General features: G+C 54.1%; 1 protein-coding gene across 7 annotated transcripts in view; it reads right to left on the bottom strand.

The window, feature by feature from the left end:
• The window catches only part of LOC141751445 (uncharacterized), a 111,758-nt gene that overhangs the window by 75,465 nt on the left and 9,947 nt on the right, over positions 1-26,346 (bottom strand). For 6 of the 7 annotated variants that reach the window (XM_074608208.1, XM_074608201.1, XM_074608202.1 and 3 more), the window contains exon 1: positions 521-692. The exons of the other annotated variant lie outside the window; for it this stretch is intronic. In XM_074608208.1, the coding sequence (XP_074464309.1) occupies positions 521-662 (142 nt within the window). In that variant the 5' untranslated portion in view covers positions 663-692. Of the gene's footprint in view, positions 1-520; positions 693-26,346 lie in introns of those variants that run through there. 7 annotated transcript variants of the gene reach the window in all.

Raw genomic sequence — 26,346 nt, 5'->3', positions numbered from 1 at the left:
GATGAAAGGGAGGGAAGAAGGAGCTGGCAGAGCAGCAATGCCTCCCTGGCTGTGGCAAGGCGACGATGTTTTCTCCACCACGGAGCCCTGCGTGAAGCAATGGGGGTGCTTCACTCGCAGCCCCCACCAGCCAGCAAAGGGGCAGGGGGGGAGGCTCCAGCTCCCCTAGGACTCCCTGGTTTTTACAGCTCCTCTTTTTTTAAAGGCCATTTGTGGCTTTGTAGCCACCCCCTCATCCCAAGAAGAGCTCTGCAGCTCAACAGCTGGTTCCAGTGGACTGACTCCCTCTTGCAATGGAATAGGCTGTATCTGCAAACTTGGCAGGAGCCATCCCAAAGGGACTCGCCCAGCCCGGCAGGCAGCAGTCCCAGTGCGCTCCCTGGGGCGCAGCTCCTATCAAACCCAACACCGACGGCTTGCACGACCCCACTCCTGAGAGAAGCTGAGAGCCCTGAACTCTTGCTGAACTCAGTGGGAGCAGAGGCAGCGCAGCAGCGAAAGGTCCCAACCCTGCACTTACAGCATCGGGAGATGCGCTCTCCTCGGGTGGGTCCAGATGTTATCATCACCGCTGCCACCCCCGGCAGCTTGTTCATCTGCTCCCTTGTGCCGGAGGCTCCCGCTGCCGGCGCGGCATCGGTGGAACAGCTCTCGGGCTCCATGGCTCCTGGGCAAAAAACTGGCAGCTTTGCCTAAACTCCCTTTCCCCAGCAGCTGGAAGGAAGCTGCTGCCAGACTTTGTACTGAAGCGGCTGAGGTGGGAGCATTCATGTCCCATTCTTCTGACTCACCGTGGAGGTGGTAGGCAGCAGCGCGAGGGAAATAATAAACAGCTGGAGGGGGTAAAGGGGGAGGTAACATCTTAAGGAGTTGCAGCTAGCGATGCCGTTTGGTGTTCACCTCCCCTGCAGACAGATATTTAAATCTCCAGGTGCAAAAGCCACTGAAAGTTCAAGCTGAGTCAGAGCTCCAAAATTTGACCCACTAACAGGCAACGGGCCCATTACGAGATAAAACTGAATCCTGAGTCTGTCTTGCACCCAGGGCCGCTTTGGTCCAGCTTTGCTTCTGCTGACGACAGTGGGAGCCAAACATGCTCCCTCCAAAGCAGAGCCAAGCTACAAAAGCAAACGTATAATCCATCAAGGAAAAGGCTCCCACTAACTTGACCAGGACTTTAAAGTCTCCCTTACCTCCCACTCTCTCCCGGTATTGGTCTCAGATGTTTTCTGACTCTTCATTTGAAGAGGGAAAACAAAACAACACCAAACCCACAAGGCGCAGGGAGAAGCGTCTTTCGTGTGCCTTCGCTAGCATGTGTTCTGCCAGCGCCGTCCCAGCTGCACCCCCCGCCCTCGGCCCCCCAAAGCCTACCTGCAGAATTACATTTGCAAAACTGTTGCCCAGGAAATGTGCAACTAAAATCTGTGAAATAAGCATGCCAGGAATCAGACGTTCCCAGTGTAGTTAAACGACCGTGCCTTGAAATCTGCCTCTGCGTTTAGCCACGCTGCCATGTACGGAGCTAGAAAACAAAACGCTTGGCTTGTTTCACATCCCGGCCTCGGCGCCGGGACTCTTGTTCCCTGCAAACAGGGAGCCCCAACTCCTTCCCTCAAGGGCTTTGGGAGCGTGGCAGCAGGAGGAACGGGGAGATCAGGGCCCTATACCCACGCTCGTGTACAAAATCAGTCCGAGGGCTCAAAGTGCCCGTGCAATGTGCTGCAGCCGCTCAGGAAATAAAACCCCAGCTGTGTCCAAGCAGAGGAAATAGAGAACCAAGACGCCGGAGTTCCCCGTCTCTTCGACCATGCATGCCTCTTCGCAAGGGGCAGAGCCAGTGGGGACAGCGTGACCCCCGCTGCCTTGTTTCAGCACGACAAAAACAAGGGCTTTCGAGGGGAACGGCGGGACCCCAGGAAATGACCACCGAGGTCTGCCCGGCAGAGGATGGAGCCTTCAGGGCAAGCAAGCCATAACAGTCCCACGTAGGACATCAAGAGTGAGAAACTTGGGTTCCCTCAGCCTACCCGAGGACTAGAGACTCCATCAACAGAAGACATCAGAGACACCATTATTCCAGAAGAGGTCTCAGAAAGCCTGAGCCCTGCTAGAAATTTCTGACATGTTATTTCAGAAGGATCTGCCCTGTGCAGTAGGAGGGCAGGATTTTTCTTTTTTTTCCTTTTAAGATTTTTGTGGACACGAAAACATCTCTCCCTCCCCTCTCTAAGCTCACTATTCCAGTCTCATGTCCTGCTAGAGTAAACCCACAGGACACAGTCTTCCCACTCGCCTCTTTTCCCAGCAGCAAACAAGTTTTTACTCCATTTTGCCTTCCTGGGGAGACTGAGCTGCATAGGAAGGAGGGCAGCAGAACGGCAGGTCCCCACCTGAAACCACTGCTCTGCCGCAGCCCCCAACCACTCGCTTGGAGTCCCCAGCACTGGGGGGAGAGCACAGGGTTGGGAACCCCCTCCGAGCTCAGCTGCTTCCCAGGTTTCACACAGTACCTACACCTGCGAGGAGACACCACAGGATCCAGAGGGTGTTGCCTCCCCAAGACAATTAGGTTGTGTTTGAATGACGACCTCGAGGAATCGGATTAATTACAGTGATGTCGAGCATGACTTCGTCTACCGGGACAAGTCGTGTCTGACATCCGTGCCAGCTGGTTGCAGGGCTGGAAGATGAGCGAAACCCGCACAGTCCCTCCCCAGGCTGGTTTATTGGCGCACATTCAGTCATGGTGCAGGTTTTGGGGAGAACAGCCTCTGTGAAAGCCTCAGCAAGCAAAACCTTACACCAGAGCATCCACACACGCCGGCCAGACAGAAGCCACGTTGCAGCGTCACACTGACACACGAAATTTGAAGTGATGGGCAGGAAGAAAGCCAGGATCTTCCAGCAAGCAATGGCCAAGTTTCATGGGGCATTTGAGCAGGGCATGACTTAAAACTGTTGCTTTAACACACAGATTGGGAGGTCTCTTTGGGGAAAGGCAACAGGTCTCACACATGAAACAGCATGTTCCCCAGCCTGATCCATGGGTTTTAGCTAGCATGCAAATATCTGATATTATTTCTCGCCTGTTGATGGGTCCTGACCGTGGGAGGATTACAGTCGGACCCAGAGTCACAGACGTACCTACAGGCTGGAACAAGGTCTCCCCAAAGGGTCAACGTCTCCCTTCCCAGCCACCCTGCCTGCACCGCCGCCCTTGCTCTGCCGCTGCCCACCTCCTCCCGCCAGGCAAGGCTCTGCCTCAAGAAGTCTAAAACGGTCACAAAACAACACAAAAAAAAAATCCCAAACTGATCTTTGAGGCCAAAAAAGGGTTTTGAAGCAAAGGGGAAGGGGAGGAGGTGGGGAAGGAATCTGAAGTTGCATCACTTGGAAATACCCGAGTGCTTCAGAGATGTATGTACTTGTTCAGCTTCCTACTGCTTCTCCAGGAACATACTTGGGAACAGCAAAGTGACACCAAAAGGAGCCCAATGACATTTGCCTGAAGCAAATAAAAATAGCCTTGAATTTAACCCAAATTAGCCCACATGCAAAATATTCCCTTCCTTGGAGCTAGGTACTTGGGGGGTTTGGAGCTCCAGGTAGACGAGTGGGGTGAAAGAGGTTTGAAATATAAATCAATCAAGAGCTTTTGCCCTTTGTCTGAGCTCAAAACCAATTCAGAGATGTTTTCCATGGTATTTCAAACATTCCTCAGTACATGGAACTAAAACTGGGTTTCGTTTCCTTCAACAGAAGCCACCGTGGCTCCTTTATGGCAAAGAAAATAGATTGGAGGGGAAAGTCTTATCTTCAGTAAAAGTTTTGTTCTTTCAGAAACCCAGGCTACTTTCCAGGCAGCTTTCCTGCAGGCAGAAGACCTGCAACCAGCTCCGAGAGGTTGCTCCTGCTTCTGCCCACGCAGGTGCACTGAAGCCCAAGGAAAGCATGTGGATGGCATTTCACGATCCCTTTTGGGGAACTTGATGCCCTCCGGGGAGGCCAGTTTCAATGTTAAGCCAGGACACACCTCTTACAGGGACCAGTCTGGGTCCAGTTCAGCTGAGGAGACACAAGCCATTTGACACACTGCACCAGGCGCAGACCTGGCACATCTTGCGCAGCCCAGTGATGCAAAACACTTTGCTCGCTGCCTGGTGCAGGCATGTCTGCCTGCTATCCCCGATCCGAGATGGACCCAGTTCTCCAGGGGTTGCCTTCTGCAAGGCGTAAGGCAGGAGGCGGGGAAATATGAAAACTATGGGCCTGATGCTCCATTTCCAAAGGCCACCATGAGCCACCCATCCAGACTGGGAGTGGCCCAACTGGATGCCTGCAGCCTCAGGAAGAGTCTCCTCTTTGGGGCCGTTCCCTCTCCCCGGAGCATCCCCCGGCCCCTGCTCCCACGCATCCCCTGGCAAACTGCCAGTGCTGCTCCTGCCCGCCTGCACAAAATGGTTAACGCGGCAGGCGGGCCAGGTGGCTCAGGTGTGCGTGCCAAGCGGCTCCCGTCTCACCTGCAGCAACTTGTCGAGGGGGAGCCGCATCTGCCCTTTCTTGTCTGGTTTTAATCTGCCTGGAGAAAAAGGGAGAAAAGGGATCGAGGAAGGGTAAACACAGCTTAGGCAGCTGCAAGTCCTGGCAACCAAAGGGCTGAGCAGGTGATTCAGAGAGCTGGGGGCCTGCAGACACCCTGTCCTCTGCCTCCCGCTGACATCTCCGGTGATGGCAGTGGCCTGGCAATTCCTGGGGGGGAACACGCTGGCTGCCAGGCTCGCAGTGTCCATTGCTAGCCCAGCAAAGGCTGGCTGGAGAGTCTGCACTGCAGGGTCTGAGGTAAAGCGCTGCCTCTTGCTCTGCTTCACCACCTCCCTGCAAAGACTGATCCCACCCAAAGGACACAGGTGACAAGCATTGGTAGGTCCTGTACCAGCAAAGCATCCAGCACTGCTGCAGATGCTGTGACCTCCCCTCAGGCACTTCCATGGCGTTGTCCCTACAGAAACATGGCTGTTCTATAGCCCCAGACACAGCTCCGGCTTCCTCAGCCTTACTCTGCTCCACAGGACCACACTACCTCCATCAGTCTCTCTGCTCGACAGCCTTTGCCATTAACCCATCCCAGCATCAACAACTTCCTCACCCTTGGGAAAAAAGAGACCAGGCTCAATCAGGTGGAAGCTCACCTCTGCCTTTGCTTCCATCAGCCTTTCTATAACCTGAAGAAAATCCTGGTGAATGAAAAAAAAAAAAAAAAGACCATTTTGCCCCAGAAGGTGGCTGAAGGTTTTTAGTATGGAAGCTGATGAGTTTTGACATGGGGTTCTTACACATTTCCCAGCGCTGTCACAGACATCGCCTCTAGATTCCCTGCTGGGACATTGGAACCACCAAGATGGAGGTGAGCCCCGCTCTATCCAGCCTGGGGTTTGCACAGGCTCCAGACCAAAAGGCTCAGGATCATGGGCTTTTGGTCCTCATCCAGATGCCATGACAGATGCTCTTGGGGAGAGCATCTTGCCTTTCAAACTGCAATCACACCACTGAAGAAGCATCCCCAACCTTGTCCAAGACCCGGGAATCTGCCCAGCCAACCAGTCAGGGATATTCTGCCTGGGTACATCAGGTCTCAGCCCAGTGAGGAGCCCCAGCGTAGGGCAGGAATGAGAGCGGCAACAGTAAAGCGTGGGGCAGGCAAGGGGAAAGGGTCAGATGGGCAGGGCAGGGCAGAGACACGCTCAAAACTAGGCCACCGCTCTGGAGAAGTCATGCGATGTCTCCCCAGGCACCACCGCCTCTCCCCTCCCCAGGGAGGTCAAGGAGCTAGGTTGGCCCTGCACATGGAAGAGACTTGCCACCCATGTGGTTCTGGGAGCCACTGTCCCCATGCAACATAGGCGGGGACAGGCAGCAAGAAACCCTGGTGCAAGCCCAGGGGAGCCGCTCGGCTCATGCTTGTGCTCCATCCTTTTTCTGCCCTGGAGGCTCAGGGCCACAGACATGCTGGTGCACAAGGCAGGGCACAGTTTCCTGGCTTTGCAGGGACTTTTTCGCAGCATGGCAGTCCTGGAAACAGCCAGAACCCCACAAATCCTTCCCCTGCTTGCCTGCCTCTCTGAGTCAGGGACAGCCGTAACCCATTGCAACCCCTTGTCTGCCAGAGCCACAGCGCTCGGAGCTGCCCCAGAGAGACGGGAGAGCCAGTCTGACTGGCTCAGGGCTCACTGAGAGCTCCCTGGGTGAGCAGCCTTCCTCACCTGGGAAGCACAGGGAGACCTGTGCTCCCAGTTACCTCCCAAGCAGGTCAGGACGAGGGCCCTTCATCACCCAAAGCCTTTAGCCTAATTATTTTCATTCCTGTCCCCACACCCTGCCCATAACAGCAGGGATCAAGATGCCTATTACAGCACACGCGTTTCGGAGGCGCTGCCCTGTCTGCCAGCAGTTTAGAGGAGGTGAAGTAGCCGAGCCAGAAAGGGCTTTGCAAGTCCAGCCTACGCGGTTGAATCCAATTCTGTAGGCACCATATGGATTTGGGGCAAGGCAGGTGAGAGGATGGAGCAGGAGGGTCCCTGACTGCAGATGCAAACACCCAACTGGGTTCGCACCCAGGGAAAAAGCGGGGTACTCGCGTCCTTCGGCAGGGTGTCAGCACGGCCGCAGCAGCAAGGCTGTGACAGGGAAAAACTCTGCCAAAAAAGTCCCAAGTGGCACCAACACTGCATGTGGTGAGGGGTAAACGTGCTTTAAACTTTTAGCCTAACCAACGGGAGGGGAATATATAGATATAGGGAGGAAACATTTGTGCGTAGGGAGGGAACTATCAGAATAAAAAACCCTATAAGAATTAAATAAGAGGAAAGAAGGGCTGGGAGAAAACAAACGTGGGTAGAACAGTCAGGATCTGGCAGCAGTTAAAACTTCCATGTGTTTAGATCCCTGAATCGACAGTTAGAGATGCTACAACAAATGTCACCTTCATGTGAGCACCAGAACTGCAATTTTCTCATCATCCTTTTTTTTTTTTTTTTTCCACCCGTTTTTTTCCTGTTTGAAGCCTGTTCAGAGGATAACCTGTTGGGGGCAACCCCGGTACCCAGCACACGCCGGATTTTTCTCCTGGGTTCCCTCTCTCCTGCTCTCCTCCTCTCTTTGTCCTGCGCTCTGTCGCTCCCGCACACGCCGACTCCCTGTCAAGTTTCTGGCTGATCCAGTGGGAGACGTCGGTCCTGCCAGCTCCAGCATCCAACTGCTCTTCCCGGGCCCAGGAGCTGCAGTAACCATAGAAACTGCATCCAACGCGCAGGCTCCACTGGGGGGGCCGATGGGATGCTCAGACACATGCACAGGCAGGTAGGGACCAGCCAAGGCTCCGATGAACCACCCCCAAATGATACCCAGGTTGGGGAGAGGGGTGAGGCGGCGGCGGGGGAAGATGGAGGCTTTTCTCCCCAAAACCTCACAGAGCGGCTTGGAGCAGCGTCGGGAGGTGTTCCGTCTCCAGGCTGAGAGCTGGCTAGCTGGTTGCAGAGCTGACGGTGCATTTTACAGCGCGCAGGGAGATCGGTGAGGTAATTGGGAGGATTCTGTTGCAAAGCTTTGTCTTGGTTTGCCCTGCATTTTATCTGCAGACTAGATGGGTACCCAGGGCTCCCGCTGGCCCGAGAAGTAATCAGTCATTAATCCTTCGGTTCTTTTTGCACCATGAATATAAACAGGCCAAATCCTATCCCTGGCTGTGCTGGGGAGAGTCTTTATGTTGATGGCACTGGCAGCAACACACATGCCTCCAAGGGCAAGATTTGGACCGGCACAGTTAGTTAATGAGCTGATCCAAACATTGCATTAATTTTACACCCCTCCCAACGCAGACATAACCCCCCGCTTTGAGCAGCACGTCTCAGAGCAGGCTCAAACCACGACCACCTCTACAGACGCCTCACATCGAGCCCTTAAATCCATGCACGGCTATGGAAGAGGCGCGATTTTCGGAGTCACTGGGCACAGCAGATGCTCAGCGTCTACAAGAGCCAGACAGCATCCATTTCAGTGCCAGGAAAGCAGATCGGAGGGGGTCTGGTGAGGCAGGACCGGGAAGCGTTATCTGCAGACGCCCACATGCACCCCATGGGGCAGGAGGTGGCCCCAGTAGCCACAGAATAGCCTGGGACTACTGACCAGGATGGCACATGAAGATAGGCAAACACTTACAACGGGGACAGCTTAGTGGCTTCACCAGCTGTTGATGGTGCCTCTCCATCCCTCTCACCTGCCACGGTCAAGGGCTTTTGGGAGCACTGTGATCCCACCATGGGGCTTTCCTCCTCTCTGCCCCTCGTCCCCACCACCCAGCCATCACTGTGGCTGGTGGGATGAGCCTCTGGGTCTTGCACCAGGACGGAGGTGCCCAGTTTGCAAGAAAGCATAAACACCTACGGGAAGGTGTGGGGCGGAGATAAAAATACCAGCAGTCCTGCCTTTTTAACACCAAAAAACAAATAAGAATAAGTTCACACAACGGCCAGGCTCCCTCCTTCCTTCCCCCTGCTCCAAGCCATAAATACTCCACAAAATCCTCACGCACAAACAAGCTGTGGCCTCCAGACAAAGAGGTCCAGCCTCTGAATGGCCACCAGGCACCTATTTTGGGCTGTAACTCGGCTGGGGTGGAACAAGCGGGCTCAGCTGTCCTCCCCGTCCGCAGCCCGCAGCCAGGCCAGCCGAGCCTCACCCCCGGCTCCAGCCCCTCAATGGCCCCATTGTTTGGGGCTGGGAGCTCAGCTGCGACGGCCAGGGCGGCCCGTCTGGCTCCCTGACATCCGGCAGGGTACGGGGCCTGCAGCAGGCCGGGGGCCTCCGCCATGGCAGGGAGAGACGCCAGCTCCCTGCTCGAGGCATCCCGCAGCCCCCCAAAGGGGAAGGAGAGGAGGGGGCTGCGTCCCAGCGAGGCAGAGCCCGGTCAGGGTCTCCTCCCTCCCCAGGGCTGTCGCAGGGACACAGCTCCCACTTGCTTGCACAGCTGTTGGGGGCTTTTTTGGAGGAGGAGGGTAGAATATGGCAAAATGAGACACATCGGAGTCGAGCTGTCCTCTCCCACCCCAGAGACATGACTTAAAATCTCCTTGCTTCCCTGGCCGGCTTCTCTTGTCCTGCTCCCCCATGCCAAACTGGGGTTGAAAGCAATCCCACAGGTAACTCCTGTCTCCAAAATGGGCCAAGGAATGGCAGGGCAGGCATTCACACAAACCCTCTGAGCAGCCAGGAGCGGACCCAAGCACAGCCTGGCATCGGGGCGGACACACTTCAGCGGATCCCAGATCTGCAGGAGATACCAGCACCCACGGAGCCTTCCCACGGCTCGGCGCCCCGCCAGCCCGGCGCTGCCGAAAATCAGAGCCCTCGAGCTACAGCCCGGAGAGGCTCCGGCACCCTCTGCCCAGCTGGCGGCTTCAAGGGCTCTGCTCGACACGCAGACATCTCCACCAAGAGCTGAAATTTTCTGAAAGGAAGGTCGGTGTCAACATTTCTTTTCAAACTCCCAGGAGTTTCCTCCTGAAAGATGCAAGTGAAGGGCTGAAAAAAATCCCTTCCTTGTGCAGCGTGAGGTCAGCATCCTCAGCAAGCTTCAAACACCACCCAAGGAAAAATGTTAAAGACACTAAAGAAGCCCAAATAGCAGCCCAAGGCATCTCTATGCCATTGCTCTTTCTGGGCCAGAAGGGGTGAAAATGCCTTGGGAGCAGCAGTGGGACATCAGTTTTAACACCAACGTGACACACGAGGGACTGTGTCCTGTACTGTGTCACATCGCAGTGTCTCACTCGGTTCCTGTTGCAAGTAATCGCTACAGCTTCCCACCCAGGACTGGTCATACCAACTTAGCCACAGCAGCCAGGGTGATTCTCTGTCAATACCAGCACAGTCCAAAGGGTCACCCGCATCAAACACATCCCTGTATCAAATCTACCGAGCCAGCCCCGTGCTGCAGTACCACCACGTACTGGTTGAACTGGCAGGCGATGCCTATTGATATGAGACGTGCCTTCTTTTTGCGCAGCTCATTTCACTCTCCTGAATGAGAATAGCTTTCCTGGCAGCGACGGTAGCCCACGCGCAGGAACAGCTTGCTGTTTGTACTTGAAGCAGTGAAGTCGCAGAGCAGCCCGGTGCAGGCAAGCTTTGCTTTACTTTACCGCTTGAGACAACATTATTGGTGTTTAAGTCACCGTTGTCCTGGTGCAAAGCTGGGCAGACCTGAGGAGGGATCAGCAAAGCAAAGGATGGTTTGGATTTTCTCTCAAACACATGTACACAAGCACCAATGGTGGCAGAGAGGCCCAGACTGTGCTGATTTATTGGAGGGGGATACAATTTAAACCCTCTCCCCCTCCCAGTAATTCTACAGTTTTGCAAATGAAGCATCTGCGACTCTCATGCTGTCCACATGGACTATCTCTGACTCCTTGATCCCAAATGAATGCAGCCAAGCAGTCCCCAAGAGCAGGCACAGCTGACACACGGCTTCCTAAAACACGGGAGAGGGGCAGCAGGTACCTCTTCCTCACAGCATGTCCCTGGACCAGACTCAGGGGAAAAGACAACCCATCATCACAGCATCACGAAGGCTGCACAGTCCTCTCCCTCCCACCATGCTCTTCTTGCAACAAAAGATAGTTTTTTCACATCCATTCCCCACTTTGGAAGAGTCTCTGTGGTGGATTAAAGGAAAAAGCCAAGGGAAAAAAAAAAAAAAAAAAAAATCTAACTAGACCGTCTTCTTCACAGGCTTTCCTCCTAGGATTTCTCTCATATAGGTCTGACACCTCCCTGTGCCACACAGGCTCTTCAGCATCTTTCATGAAGGTCATTTAACAATTGGCTCTTTCCCTTGGTTTTTTTTTTTCCCAAAAACCTCTTATGTTTTTGGCTGCCAGTGACCGACCTCTCAGCTCACAGAGAAGGATCGAGCAAAACAGTCATGTGCTGCTGAAGACCTGGAAGAGCCCTTCAATGGGTCTTGCAAATTCATGAGGCAGTTTTGTGAAGCGACTTCTCAGGGCTGGTCTCCCCAAGCCCTGCTGAGACAGCGGCAGCAGAGCCCTCTCCTGCCAAAACCCCTCTGGTTGCCCCTTCCCCTGTAAACTCCAGCTCTGGATGCTCAGGCCATCCCAGAAGGGTTTTGTTTGCTGTTGCTGAACCCAAGCTTCCAGGAAACAGCTTTAGTAGCAGAGCGCTGGATGATGCTATTTGTGTGTCTTCAAGTGCTTTTGCCCAAATAGCCTGGAAGCAATGTCACCTCCAGCAGCCAGTCAGACACTGAGAGAACCCCATGCCAGATCTCTGCTCTGACAGCTCCAGAAGATGATTCACCGAAGAAATATTCAACCCAGGGTCTCCCCATCCAGAGGGAATACCCAGTGATCTGATCTCTCAGAGACTATATTTTACTCAGCGTTTAACACTGGCAAAACACTTGATAGGACCCAGAGGGATTTCTACATCTGCTGATCCGCTGCCTCTTCTCTCTGTTCCTCTCCAAGTTTTTATTGTTGCCTTGAATTTGACTTCAGCCTGCTTCTTTTATGGTATGATGCCGATACGATCACACCGTTTCTCCCCAGAACTTTTAAACCTACTGACCCACTTCCAGCCAAGTTTATCGGGGCAGGTGGAGACCTTAGAGATAACATTCCTGCAGGCACAGAGAGCGATTGTGGAATGAGCTGGGATGCAAACTCTGCGCAGACATCATACAATGCACGCGGAGCAAGACACTACGATTTTTCCCTAACCACAGGGAAACAAAACAGAACAAGCTTCAGAATTTGAGCTTGTGGTTTAAAACCCAACTGCTAGACAAAGCCAGAGGAATTGGGCTTTGCAGGCTCCAACCCCTGCAAAGTAGCACATCCAAGGTCTTTCATCTACAAGACCTACAAGATCCTCACAAGACATGAGGTGAGACCCTGGGCTTCAGGTGTTTGCTAGAGGAGCTGTTTCAGAGCTGGCCACATTGCAACAGCCACTGCTCTCCCAGCAGAGCAGCCACGGCACTAGGTACACGTCGCAGCAGAGAGCTGGGTGATATTATACGTACCCCACCCCAGAATACTTCCCCCAGCCCCGCTCACCACCACATGCTTTTCCAGGTGCTGCCAAATGAAAAAAGACCAAGAAGCCCAGTGCTAATGAGCCACAGCACAGAGCAGGAGAGATCAAGGGCATCTCATGTTCCTGCAAAAGCAGGGTAAAATTCCCTGGGGATCCTGGGAAAGGGATCATGCCCCATGCTACAGAACAGGTTTCCTACCAGCATAGCCAGATTCAGGATCAGAAAGCTCAAGACAACAACCCCTCAAACAGGCATCCTGGAGATTTAACATCCCTGAGGAGCATCAGCACATCCTTCCCTTTATAGCAACGCCTCTTGCTGTGCCCAATCTCCCCATTTAGAAGACAGCAGAAACAATTCCAGGTGCCAGCTCGATACACCAAGGGCTGCAAAGAAAAAAAAGTCCTTTCTTACAGAAAGCCTGTAGAAGCCTGAAAGCATGTGCTTAACAATGCAAGATCACCCCAAATTCCTCTCCCTCTTTAGCTCCTCCTGCACACCAGCCCCTGCATTAGCCCCCACCCAGAAACAAGGTGGCAGAGGGGCACAGGTCCATGCTGAATCTCCTGGTCTGGAGGGACAGTGCCTGACCCATACCCCATCCCAGCTACCAGACCATCTTTGCCACCAGTCTGTTACTGGACATCCCGTTTCATTAGGGACAAGTCATCAGCACGTCGGCTCACACAGCCTCACCCAGCTGGCTGCCCAATTTACTCTGCCTGCCCCAACTCAGGGACACGAATCTATGTCAGACGATCTGAAGTTATTATCTGATTAGCCTATTTGATATTGCAGTGCCTGATTCAATACCCATTGAAATCAAAGGCCCCTTGATCTCAACAGGCACTAAATCAAGCCCTGGTTCCCTCCAGCTGAGCACAACCATCCCATCTTCACCGGTTACTCTGGCAGCCTAGGCCACCGCTACATAATTAGAGGGCATGATGCTGGGTTTAACCCAGTGCACCAACATGGCTTTTCTTATCAGTTGTGAATTTCCCCTTGCTTTGGACTTCTGTTCCAGAGGAGTTAAGTTCTATTAAAAGCTTCTGTAACCACTCGCATCTGAGGATCTCAAAGCACTGCAGAGACACCAGTGACTTATGTTAGCAACTCTCCTAGGAGAGTTTGAGCAGGGTTTAATACAAGGCAGAAATGGAAGCACTGAGAGATTAAATTGGGTCTATCCCAAAATGTCCCTGGGCCCAATTACCAACTTACTTTCACTGCAGATACAAGTCAGAAGTAACTACCCCGAGTTGCAGAGCTGGAAAGAGAGACGAAATCTGGCCCATTGCACACAAGCTGCAATTTGAGATGCTATTTATTTTTCTTTTGCTCATTCAGGAGCAGAGCTGCCCGTGTTAGCAGCCACGTCAGTTCTTGGCTCCACAGGACCCAGGCTGAAAGACAAAGCAGCAAGGGGAAGAGCAAACTGGAGACTACTCCATGCTGTGTAAACGAGTCAAGGATCATTTCTGGGAACCTGACACTTGTGCCTGACGTATTCTGGAGCGAAAGGGACACAAGGTCCCAGCCTTGCCACCCCCTGGAGACATGTTCCTCAGTTCAGCCTTTTGCGAAATGAATTTAAGGCAGCGGGAAGACACCCACTAGGATCTGGCCACATATCACTGAGCCTTGGAGTCTGTCTGATCCTGGGAAACCCATAGGGTGGTAATGGGATAAAAGTGAGACTCCGAGCTCCCCTCCAACAACATCCCCGGGTGGTTTATAGGCCAAAAAGTGGCTTTATAAAACTGGATCTTTAAATATTTGCTCTGACGTGCCTTGAGTCCCATCTGCTGTGGCGGTTAAGCGCTCATGGTCCTCACGCATGTCCAGCTCCCACAGCAATATGGGGAGGGCAGCTGCGGCATGGCAGTGATTCCCTGCCCAAACGCAGGGTCGCTGACATTTCCAGGCAAACCCAGCCCCTTCCTCCCTGAGCTGTAGAAGAAACAGATGTGAAAACCAGTTATTCCTTTCCCACCTCTCAAAAAGGAATGATAATATCAAGTTGGCCAAAAAACCTAGATCTGCTCATTTTGGTGATGATGGAAACATCATCATCTGAACCAGCTACTCCAAAATTAAGAATCAGGGATGACGAATTGAACAAGCAACATCACAAAAGCCACACTGTTGTCTGCCTTTGGGATCTGCAGCCTGGACATACCTACTCATGGCCCTGGACAAGCCTGAACATCAGGTCTCCCCAAAAAGTAGTTCCTGCATGGCCGATCTGGCATCACCAGCCTCCCAACCGACTTCCAGCACAGCAAAAAGAAACATGAGAAGACTGAATTCCTCCCAGTGCCAGGCTGGATGCCTCTGGGCTTCACAGAGTCCTGCTGAAACCCCACGATCCTTTCAAGAAGCTCCAGCAGGCTCAGATGAGGCAGGACGAGACCTCTGCTTTCCCAGGCAGAAAAGGATAATATAAGCCTGGACACCTAGAAGATGCTGGAGGCACGAAGCTAGGAGACCCCAAAACACAGTGGGCAAATGTTAGCGTTTGCATTCCTGCCAGACAATGGGCCAAGAGCAAGGATTCATGCAGGAGAGGACAGGCAGCACAGGAGCAACAGCAGGCATCGGGAAGTGGGGCAGAGGGTGTGGATTAGACCCTCGATGCTCCATCCAAGCCCTCTGTCACCTTCCTGGGCCCCCGGTGTGTCCAGGTAGCCATGTACAATTATCCCATGTTCATGGCCCTAGTGCTGCTTGAAAGGGGGGGTTGCTAACACCTTGCCCCTGGGCTGCTAAGGGGCAGAAGAACCCCATTTCTCACAGGTGACTAGACACCACCACAGCTCCATTTCAAGTTTGGAGTCTCCAAACTAGGCTCAGCCCTGCCTCTGGCACAGCCAGTGCAGGCAAGGCTTTGGGCTGCGAATCCCAGAGGAGCCAGAAAACTTCCAGTGCCTTTCCCCCAGGTCACATCCATGGCAGGCACATCCTGCACCCCAAACTGCTCAGCACAAGCAGCAGGTCTGGAAACCATGTGTCACCATGCAAGGGAAGCACGCAGCCTGACAGAAGAGCTCATCCACCAGCCGTTGCTGCCGACTCCTTAGCAAAGGCTTTTTGCTGGGTTTTCCACCTCCAACTTCCAACCCTTCCCATACTCAGAGACCCTGCTCCCCCACAGCACAGAAACTCCCCCAGTTCTTTTGCAAAAGCAGCTGCCAGCATCAGAGTCCCAGGATGTCCCTTCTCACTCCTGCATGGGATTTTGGGGTGACCAAGGACACTCTCTCCGCAGTCCCCCACAGCTCCTCTTGTCCAAAGACAGCATTCAGGGTTTTGACTGCATGGGGCTGGGAAGAGGTGCCTGACCAAGTCCTTGTGGGGCACCAGCCCAGGCAGAAACCTTGCCTCGACGCCTGGAGGAGGCAGGCAGTGCAGGCAGGAGGGTCACAGTCCCCCCCCAGGAATGGCTCGGGACCAGGCAGGGAGCAAAGGAGCACGATTCAGGCACAGTTTCTGGCTCAGAAAAGGCCTGAGCCTGCCCACGTCTGAGCTGTTTCGCGAGTTCAAATCACAGGGTTTCTAAAGCTCCTTTGCTCTAGGAGAAGCAAACAGCTGCAGCAAGCTGGATTTCTGACCACGCTGCTGTAGGGCCTTCGTTTCCCAACAACTGTCTGTCGCCGGCTGAGAAACGGGGGCTGACCTTCCCCGCACGGCTCCCAGCCTCTCCTGTGCCGAGCTGCATTCCCTCCCCAGCACCCTCCTGCCTCCTCCACCCTTCCTCCAGCTCCCCCAGGGCTAAACATGCTCATTTGCTTATGAAGAGCCTGAAGGTGCATCTACAGCACAGGGGAGCAGCATCCAGGCTGCTTCATTTTCTGCTCTTCTCCTCCTGTAGCTCTTCGCCGAAGCACAAGAGCCTTCTCCTCTGCATCCCGCGCCGCTGAGCGGCCTCCACCTCCCCAGCTCCAGGAGAAAGTCTTTCCTCTCCCTCCCTTTGCATTGGGTCTGCTGAGCAGCTCGGAAGCAGCCTGCATGAAAGGTACTGACAAAATAAAGTTGGATTGTACTGCATTATTGAAAAAGTGACCTCCAGTGGTCAATAAAGCCTTTGCCCACCGTTTCCAGGCAGCGGTGCCTGTTGTCAAGCTCTGCCTCGGTTCAGCAGGACGGCGGTTTGTCTCTCCCAGTCCCAGCTCCCACGGGTGGCTCGTTAAAACTCAGAGTCTGCACTTTGGTAACGAGGAGCTCAAAGCACTTTAATGCACGGATGCAATCATGAATGCAAACAGGCTGCAGGCAAGAGAGCAGCATAACACCAGTCTGTTCCCCCCACCTCCATCCTCACAGCTACTGGCTCTAGGCGAAAGCACAGGGTCTGATAAGAGAAGTTGGCAGGAGGCACAGTTCTAGGATGAGGCATTTTTCGGTTTTACTGCAAACCTTCAGCTACGCTGCATGGTGGGCGCGGGGGTTTAAGGAACACCATTCCCTGCATCTCAGCAGCATTGAGCTCAGCGTCTGGACCAGGAGGAAGCTGATGGACCCAGCACAGGTATCACACAGGTTCCCCTCAAAGATGCCCTCCTCTGCGCTGCCGCGTTCCCACTCCTTTCACATTTTATTTCTATGAACAATTGCACAGCCAGCTTCCTCCTTCCCTCCCCTACCCCAGCTGCAGAAGGCAGGTCTGTCCCACCCACGTGAGACACCGCTGGAGGACATTAACCCTGGCATGGAGGGGGAGCAGCCCATCAGCAGCACCCCACTCCCAGGCATCCCATCCTCCACACCAGAGCCCAAAGCACAGCCTCACCTGGGAAGAGCAGAGCTGGTTTCCCTTCGCATCAGACACAGAGAGGCATGGGTACCCTGCTACATGCATGCATGCACACACAGCCCCGCGCCGCTCAGAGAGACGTGGACAGGAGACGGCGATGGCCCATTTGCAGGATCAGCAGTTCCTGCACACACAGCATCTTGCCGGCAAGCCTGGGTGTCCCCTCACCTGTGGGTCCAGTCCCCTCTTCCTCTCCCCTCTCTTTTTACAGCTGAGGCAAGGAAAGCATCACCTCACAGTCCCCCAGGCAGGAGGCCAGCTGGGAGCTTTAGGTAAGGGGTTTTTTACCCTTGCGGCGATTAGCTTCAGGTAGGACCCAACTGCAATGAGCAGAGTCTTCTCAGGACATTAGGTGAGGACAGAGCAGAACCAGCATTCCCCAGAGAAATGGAGGGAAGGCCCTAAAGCAGCCTGGTTCCTAAGTATCCTGCTTCATTTCCAAGTGCCAGTGCCACCATAGCAAGGGATGCCTTCCTCCCTCCCACTTTGAAGGGCAGTGCAGCCATCCCCTCCAGGTCCTACACCACCTCAGGACCAATGCTCCTCAGGGGTGATGTCCTCCCACTTTGTCTGGGATCTGTGCCCTGGGAACAACCCCAACACCTTCACAAGCCAGGCCAGGCTGGGGAGAGCTCCCCACACCTTGGCAGACACTCATGACGGGAGCTGTAGCCTTTGCAGCATCACCTCCCCTTCCCACCAGGGAAATCTGTACAGGGCAGATAACAAGCTTCACAGACATGTTGCAGAGGGGGTCACCAGCCAGCAGGGTCCAGGAAACATGGGCAGCAGAGAGAGGGGGGGAGAAGGGGCTAATTAACCATCTCCTTCCCCAGGGGGACTCGTTGAGACAGCATGAAAGATTAAAGGTCTCGAGGATGCAAGAGCAGGTGGAAGGGAAGAATCTCCTCCCCTGCATGGACGCAGATAGGCACCACAAAGCTTGTAGGTATGGTCAGGACCAGGCTATGAGCCATGGATATGATCTAGCACACCAGGCAAGGAAAGAACTGACAAAAATGGTGTTCTCCTAAATTTAGCAGCCACCATGCAATATCATCTCCCAACCCTTCAACCCCACAGCCCACCCCCAGAGCTGTGCAAGGCTAATTTCCATCAAGGGCTGTCTTGGAAGAGACTCTTTCCATTTCAACCCATCTGCCAATTGCAGGCAGCCTTCCCCAAATCAGCTCCCCTCTTCTGCAGCGTGCCAGCAGCACGGACCAGGCTCCTCTCCACCTAAAGCAACGTACCCATGGCACAGAGTCAGCAGTTGCCTACATACCACCTGCAAAGCAACCTCCCCTCACATGGAAACGCGCAAAGCATGGGTGTTTAACAGCAGGATCCCGGCACATTTATTGTCCCCTGTTGGTGGAGCAGCCACCTCCCTCTGTTATTCTGTGGTTCACAGCCCCAGGATTGAGAGCAAGGACAGAGCTCGCTGTTCCCCTCGTGTTCCAGCAGCTCTCTCCTTCAGCTGTGTGCTCACACGGCTCTTGCAGCCAGCAACAGCTACATGGCATCCCTCCCATGAGGGTAGGAGCAAGGAGCTCCAGCTAAAACAGTGATTTCAGTGCTGCTCTCCAGACCTCATCATCGGGCATGGCTGCAGCACCAAGGGCAGGAAACCTTCAGACAGAGCCAGGAGGTTTTGCAGCAGGTTGCAAGTTCCCAAAGGTGAAGTGGACTCTGACATTCAGAGGGGCAAAATCATGAGGCTGACCTCCCCTGCCTGCAACAAGAGGGCATAGTCTTCTGATGGCCATGCATGGCCAGGAAGGAGGGAAGATGAAGGCACCCAAGCTTTTGAGGTGACAGCACAGACAAGCCCCAGCTGCCTCCAGACTACAAAGCACCTCTCCTCCCATCAGGGATGGGTGGGCTCACCTCACCCGTTGGAGACCACCTAGATACACTTGGTATGATCCTGACACCACTGCAAAGGGTGATGGCCCAGCCATTTGTCCTCCCAAGGAGGAGAAGGCAGCAGCAGCTCCTTTTGGCTTCAGGAGCTGCAACTGTTCCCTGTGATACCCCACAGAGCTTAACCTTACGGAGCATCTGCAGAAAGAGTGGCTGTTTCGAGCTGCTGAGCTCCCACTGCAACATTTCACACCATCTGGTCACAAATCCTCGCCTCATCCACGTGCTGCCAGCATTCAGACCCTTCTCCTGGTAGGGTGACTCATGGTGAGAGCGGCTCTGGCAAGGGTACCTTCCCCTCCCATCCCCCAAGATGGTGTAAAGAGTGGTATCAGGGTCTGGATACCTCTTCTTATGGTTCTAAAGGACAAGCTGGACCAAACATTGCTCTCATGGGTGCAAGCTTTGCTCCAGGCTTTGGTGAGACCCAGCAGATCCTCCATCACTGGCAGGACCTGTCAGTGCCACGCTCAGCCACCCAAAAGGTCCGTTTCTCTCCAGAGACATGAGGACATGCCATACCCTAGGTGCGAGTCAAGCCTGGGTTTCAGGATGCCAAAGGCAGCCAGCTTCAACTCCCTAAAGCTTTGACTTCAAACCTGAAAGCTGAGGTCCACAGCTGGGTGGGGGCAAGGGGCAGGATGGGATCCTGTAGCTGCCTTTGCAGCTCTCGTTTGGATCTGCAGCAGCACAACCCTCCACAAGCAGGTATCACATCCAACCTCAAGTCCACCACTCCATCCCTGGCAGATCGGGTCTATCCGGTGATTCTGGGCCCAAGTTACAGCTTTGCAGCTTCAAGCTTTAGAAGTTTTAAATAATAATAAGTCATAGCCGCACAACTCAGATCAAGCTCCCTTTTGGATCATCCAAACCCCAGCTGGGAGTGCTAAACCAGACAGGCAGGACCAGAAAACGTTCCTGTCCTACCTCTGCAAAGAGCAGCCTCCACTCCACACCCTTCCAGTCTGCCCCTGGGGTATCCGTCTGACAGGCAGAGCAAGGCTTTGTTGTTTAAGGCAGCCTAATCCTGCAACCCTTACCTCAGTGGGGCCAGATCCTGGCTCTCTTGATTCACCCAAGATTGGGCCCTTCTTGATTCACCCAAGGCTGGGATGCAGCTAGGAAGGGGTGAACAAATGCAAGGGGCAAGAGAGGGGACAAGATCTTGGGCCGTCACACAGCAAGCAGCCAAGAACAACCTGCGATAGCTCTTCCCTTTGCTCCCCTTCCCTCTTGCTTCTGAAAACCCCTCTCAGCTTCGCCCGGCGAGTGATGCTCAACCTGAAACCAGGCTGCAGCAGGGTTGTACCTGCACGTGTTGGTGAGTCAGAGCTGGCCGGCCAGATAGACACGCACCAAGCCCTCCCCCACAGCCCCTTTTAACTTCTGCCTCCGTGACATGCCCTCACCAGCCGTTTAAAGAGAGCTTTTTTTTTTTTTCTTTCCACCACCCCCCTCTTTTTTTTTTTTTCTTTTCTGCTCTATTTTGTCTTCAGTCCTCCTAGTGGGTGGGGAAAATCCCGGGTGTCAAACTTCAAAAGGGAAGCCTGAGTTCACATCGCATTCATGTCCGAGGGCTGCCTTAACCACAGGCTCCTGCCCGCACCCACACCCGGGGCCGGCAGGAGCTCGAGTGGGGCCCGACCAGTCGGGCACTTGCAAAGGATGCGACAAGGCTGCTGCCTCCCCACCCTGCAGCCCGGTTCGGCTGGGGACATCCGTTTGTCCATCCATGGCTTGGTGCACCAGGTACGCCAGAGATCAACGCTCAGGAAGATTGCAGAGCCGGGATTCACACCCCTGTCAACAAGCCCAACCCAAGAACAGAATTCCTGGAAATCAGCTCTGCAAGAAGGAGGGAGAAGCCCTTGTCTTCTCCTCCCTGCTCAGCACCATGATCCTGACAGCAGCTTTTTGGCACAAGGTAGCCCTGCTACCCGCCCCATGAGACATCTCGGTGGCACAAGGCAGCCCTAGGATGCTTCACACCAAATATCTTGCTTTGTGCGTTTGAATTTCACTCTTGGTCTGGGTGATTTTTGCCAAAGACCGTGCCCAGCCAAACAGGTGGCTGGGCCAAGGAGGAAGCTGACGGGCACAGAGGCACAAGATGTGCTCCATGCTGTACAGCCAAAAACCAGGAGGCACGAGGAAGCAGCCTGTCCTCCGCAAGGGCTTCAGTGGGGATCAATGGCTGGACAAAACCATCCACACCAAGCCCGCTGTGCCATGCAGAGCTCGGGTGCTCCCTGCACACTGCAGAGCCACCAACCTCAGGCTCACATTGCTCCTGCCTGCAGCAGCCGTGGTCCACACAAGCCACATCCTTCACATCTCCTGTTTCCAGATTAACAGAGCAGGGCAGTTTGGACCTGGTGCTTTCATAACAAACCTATTTTCTTTCCCCCAGTCACCTGCAACAAAGAAAACCAGGCATACAGACAGTGGAAGGAAATGTAGCATCCATTTGATTTTCTATTGTACTCCTGAATAGTAAGTGAAAGCCTATTCACAGCTGATTTAGTTCTGTTTTCGGTGGCATTTGAGATGCTCAGGCTTCACGGGGAGACGAGTTCTCCCACAGAAGAGCTGGCAGGAGCCAGCCTTGCAGAGTTAGGAGCCAGGTTGGTCCTGGGAGATGAGTGATAAACCCCAGAGAGAGAGGAAAAGGGACATGCTTGGAGCAGGAGAGCCCAGACCTGTGAGCCTACACCATCAGCCCCACAGTTAGAGACTGGAAACAGCTTCGCTCCCTGCCAGAAGCAGAGAGAAACGTCAGAGCGGCATTTTGTTGAAAGGGGATGAGCAGTAGCGTGGGAGGATGTGTTGATGCTCCCTCCCTGGAGGAAAGGGCACAGCTTTCAGTGAGAAAAAGCTGTCCTGGCTCAGTAGCTGTGCCCAGGAGGACGGGGAGCACTGGACAGGCAGTGCTGCAGCCTCCCCTGATGCCCAGGGATGTGTCAGGGCAGCTCTGTCACCCAGGTTGACCTGCAGCACCTCTGGCAGCTCACCTCTGCCAGCCATTGCCTTGCAAGTACGCACGCCATGATTTTAGTCCCACACTCTCTGTTGGACACCTGGTGTGTTTGGATGCAGTGTCCTGAGCCACAGCATTGAGCATTGCCTGGGAACAGTGCTCCACCACCCACCTGCACCTCCAGGCACACAGGCTCTTGTGCATCTGTATGGAACATAAAACCTGATATCAGCATACACAGGACACCAGTCTACTAAAAGCCTCAAATAATGATACCTGAATCCCACGGAAGCAACGTGTTTGGGGACACACACCCACTGCAGATGCCTGCTCTCAAAATACTTCCTGCGGGCTTGGGTCCAGCAAGGTGCTCATCTCCACCAGCTCGCAGAGCCAGCTAGGCACTGAGAAACAAGCAGTCATGCTTTTCCATGCAGCTCACGATGCCTAGCAAATATTCACTGTCTAACCTGGTGAAAAGCCCTATTTGATTGCATTTGCCCTCTACTGCCCCTCCAGGTAAGCAGGTACCCCAGAGCACCCCGACATGCAGATGTGGGAAGGATACTTTGAGCAACTCCCCATTGCAATGGATAAGCCAATGCTCCAGGATTCCTGGGATGAACCTTGATTTTGAGAAAGGGCTCAAACATCCTGGAGTTGCAGGAGCTCTTGAGAGGAGGGATGTCCTTGCAGTGAGGCAGCCAAATTACAGCACCCACATTTCCCAACATGAGGCCTTCCTGAGGAGGGGCAGGGCAGGAGGTCCCCAGCAAGCCCTTCAGCCCCCACAACACCCCTCCAAAGGGGTTTCCACTGCAGGACCCAAGCAGGAGGCCAGGAGCCAAGGGAAGGGGGCTGCCGTTCCTCCAGTCCGCAAGCCAAGGGGGACTCACGTGACTAGGTGTTGGCTTGGATTTCCAAGCCCGGCAACAGCACCAGCTGCTCCTGCCTGTCCCTCTCCCCCCAAAGAGGCCCACAGATCAGGTTTCCCGGGCTGCTACATCCAGGTGAGTCCCCACAGACCTGGCCAACGTCCCCTTCTCTGCAGCCATTCCACAGAGACATCAGACCAGCCCTTCCGCAGGTGAGCAACGGAGCATCCCCATGGGCTCTGGCCGACACATGGGCGAGGGAAGCCAGCACGTCTCACCTCCCGCAAGCCCAGGGGATGGAAGCGCTGTGCTGGGCAGGGACTTGCCCCAGCAGAAACCAGATCTGGGCCGCTTCAGAACCAAAAATAACCTGCCAGCTGCCCGGGAAGAGAGGAGAGCCAAGCGTGCACAGATCACACACATGTCAGGAGTGGAGTCATCTGCACCCGTCTTCAGGGATAATGGGGGGAAGCATGGTTTTCAGTGTGATTCAATGGATAACAGCAGAGTGGTGGCGTAAAACAGCCTCCAGGCCTTTTTGGGCAGCAAGGCAGCAGACGGCCAATACCCCCAGGGCCTCATCCTCCATCTGGGGATGAGCTGCCATGCCTGGGAGCCATAGAGAGCCCCGGTGCAGCTGTGCGGAGGAACAGAGACCCCTGCTTGGTCCCTCCTCTCCTCCCCCAAGAGGCAGCAGCAGCCACAGCAGCTGGGAGCCCAGAGAACTTGCAAACTCGTGCTGGGTGGGAGGGCGTTCTCCTGCCCCCACCCACTCCAGCAGCAATTGGGTAATTGAATTGGGTAAAAGAAATGCTTTCCCAGCCCGAGCAGGGGTGAGCGGTGCTCGGAGCAGGCTGGAGAAGCAGGGAAAAAAATCCAGATGTGCAAACCAAACAGAGTGAGGAGGCATCAGGATCTGTTCACATCTCATGCCAGCCTCCTGCCAGAAGCTCTTCGTGCAGCCACACCTTGTGTTTTCAAGGAGCAGCGAGAGCCCTGATCCTCACAGCTTTTGGGGAGGAGGAGGAGAAGATAGAGCTTTTTGTCCCTTGGGTTAGCCATGATGGCCACCCGGGGCTCAGAAGCAATGGGGGCAGAGAATCCAGAGCCACCTTTGGGGTGAATGCAAGCAATCAGACCCCATAAACAGCCCTTTGGGCAGACACAAGATTACCATGGTCCATACATCTCCCACCAACAAAGGAGCAGAAAACCAGATGCTCACTCATCAAAAGCCTCCAATGCCAGCACCGGAAATGTGCAGTCCCTTCTTCAGGACTTTCTGGTGCTCTGCCACTCAAAGATGTGGGCATAAGATTAGGCTGAACTAGAAAAGCAGCAGGTAACATTTCTGCATCAACACATACTTCAAAAGCAGTCATTTTTCCCTGATCATTCCCAAATCTTCCACATTTCTTATTTCTTCCTGCTGGCGAGGCACTCACAACTCGATGTGTTTCAGGACCTGCCACCTCAGAGCAGGTCAACGCCTGTCCCAAAACCTAAGCAAGGTGCAGAAAGGAGCAGAAAGACCTGGCACAAGTCACTCATTGCCTCAACTTCATCAGCCTCCTGAAGGCACCAGCATTGCTCATCTCCAAGCACTGTTACCACAGCTGAAGGGAGGGCATTCGCAGGGCACACCTCATGGAAAAGCTCTATAAAACAGGGCCGAGCCCTCAACAGGTACAAGCTGACCTCAGAGAGCAGAGCCACAGTGAAGCTGACCTCAAGGGAAAGGCAGGAGCGTTTCCAGCCAGACTTGGGAGGGGAGCTGGCAAGAGAAACGTGAGGGTGCAGCGTTGCAGGATGCCAGTGCTTGCATTCACCACTGCCTTCCGGGGTTGTGCACAAGATCGGGGCTGCTCCCGCTTTCCCCAGGCAGGAGGAGACAAGCAGGAACTTGGTGCTCCTGAAGCTGCCGTCCTCCCTGCTCCAGTGGCAGAAGAAGAAAGCAGCATCGAACAAGTCTTGGGCTGTTAGCTTCCTGGCACCCTCAGCAGTGCTGGCCATGCCAGCATGGTGCTCCTCCACCTCCTTCCCTCCTTGGCATTGCTATGTCTACAGAGAGAGAAGGAGCTGCTCTGCTTCCCAGCCTGGGGGGTAACAGCAACTGGGGAAGGATGGACCCAGTTCCTCCCCGTTTCCCAGCTTTGTGGTGCTTCACCAGCCAGAGGGGACCATCTCCCTTATTCTGCCCCAGCTTCTGGTGCAACAAGGGAGAGAGAAGAAACCCCCGCACAGGGCTGTCACTTCCCCAGGAAAGACTCATCTGTGCTGGGTGGAAGAGGAGACTCGGGCTATGAGATGAAACCCTGGAGGCCCTAGCACTTTCCAGCTCCATCGTCAGCTCCCTGCAATGGTTTGGACAGAGCTGCTTGGTCCAGGTCTTCCTGCCCCTTGCCGGAGGGGAGAAGGCACTGGCCCACCTCCCACACCCAGACTCTGCTCACTGTGCTTCATCAGGAGAGCCTCCATACAGTTTTGCAACAGACTTTCTGGTAGTCACCAATAAGTCCTCCAAGCAAGAGGTTTTAGAGCCTGGTGCTGCTGGCTCTGCCCAACCAATCTTATCGGCATGGGGAAAGAACCCTTAACTCTGGTCTCCGACATGTGTCCTCAAAGTACCCACCAGGGATTAAGACCCTGCTGTCCTGACCCTCAGCATCCCGAAGGACTGAGTGCTAGCTCAGACACAGAAAGAAAGCAGAAGCTCCACAATGATGCTCTGCACCATCTAAAAGCCTTTTATTTCATTCCACTTGCTCTCTCTTTTCAAGCTAGCCGCCAATACCTTGGGAAACGCAGGCTAGAGAGACTTAGGATTTATTTTTGAGAGCTTAACATCCATTATGCTCTTAAAAAATTTATGCCCTTAAGCATCTCCAGAGTGGCTGCTGAACACCCATTAAAAAAATTTCGTCCATTGCTTAAGCCTGACAAGTCTCACCTTCGAGAGATACCCGTAAAGACCTGGCAAGACGCTCAACTCAAGCCCTGGGCTCCTAAGACCTGACCATAGCACAAACAGCCCTGGGAAAGATGTTATTCCCCCAAGAGAGCAAGACACCAGAGGTGAGGTTTATATCCCGGAGCAACCACTACACACTGACTTTGCTGCAGACGACCGTGGCAGGACAGCTTGATGTGTCAGTTGGAAATGCAATTAACTTCGATGTGCAAGGGGATAAGGGAAGAACTGAGGTTCCTATGGATGCAGTTGCTTGGCTCTTAATTCCTCTAGCAACGCTAGCCTAGTGATGTTATCCATGTTTCATTTCTACCCTTTCCAGAGTGGGAAAAGTTCCCTTCAGCTTTGGGAATATCTGGGCACATGGGAAAGTCATGCAGCATGCAAAGTGGCACTGCATCAGGAGCTGTTTGCAGCCAGCTTCACCTCCAGGACCCCAAACCCGCAGCTCCTGCCACCCCCTCCTGCAGCTGTGTTTGACCCTTTGGGCTTCTGCTCCAACATCAGAGTAGGAAGAGTCCAGACTCGGTCCAGGTCTGAGCAGGACTGCATCAGAAGCTTGGGGAAAGTGGAGGGGTGCGTACCTGATCAGCCTCGGTGCAGGGCTCCTGCAAGGCACCTGCTGCAACACAACCATCACAACGCATTTAGGCAGCCGGG

Source organism: Larus michahellis, chromosome 15, assembly GCF_964199755.1.
Source record: "Larus michahellis chromosome 15, bLarMic1.1, whole genome shotgun sequence".
Taxonomy (NCBI): Eukaryota; Metazoa; Chordata; class Aves; order Charadriiformes; family Laridae; genus Larus; species Larus michahellis.
Note: the sequence above shows the minus strand (reverse complement) of the source record. Positions and strands in the feature narration are given on the sequence as shown.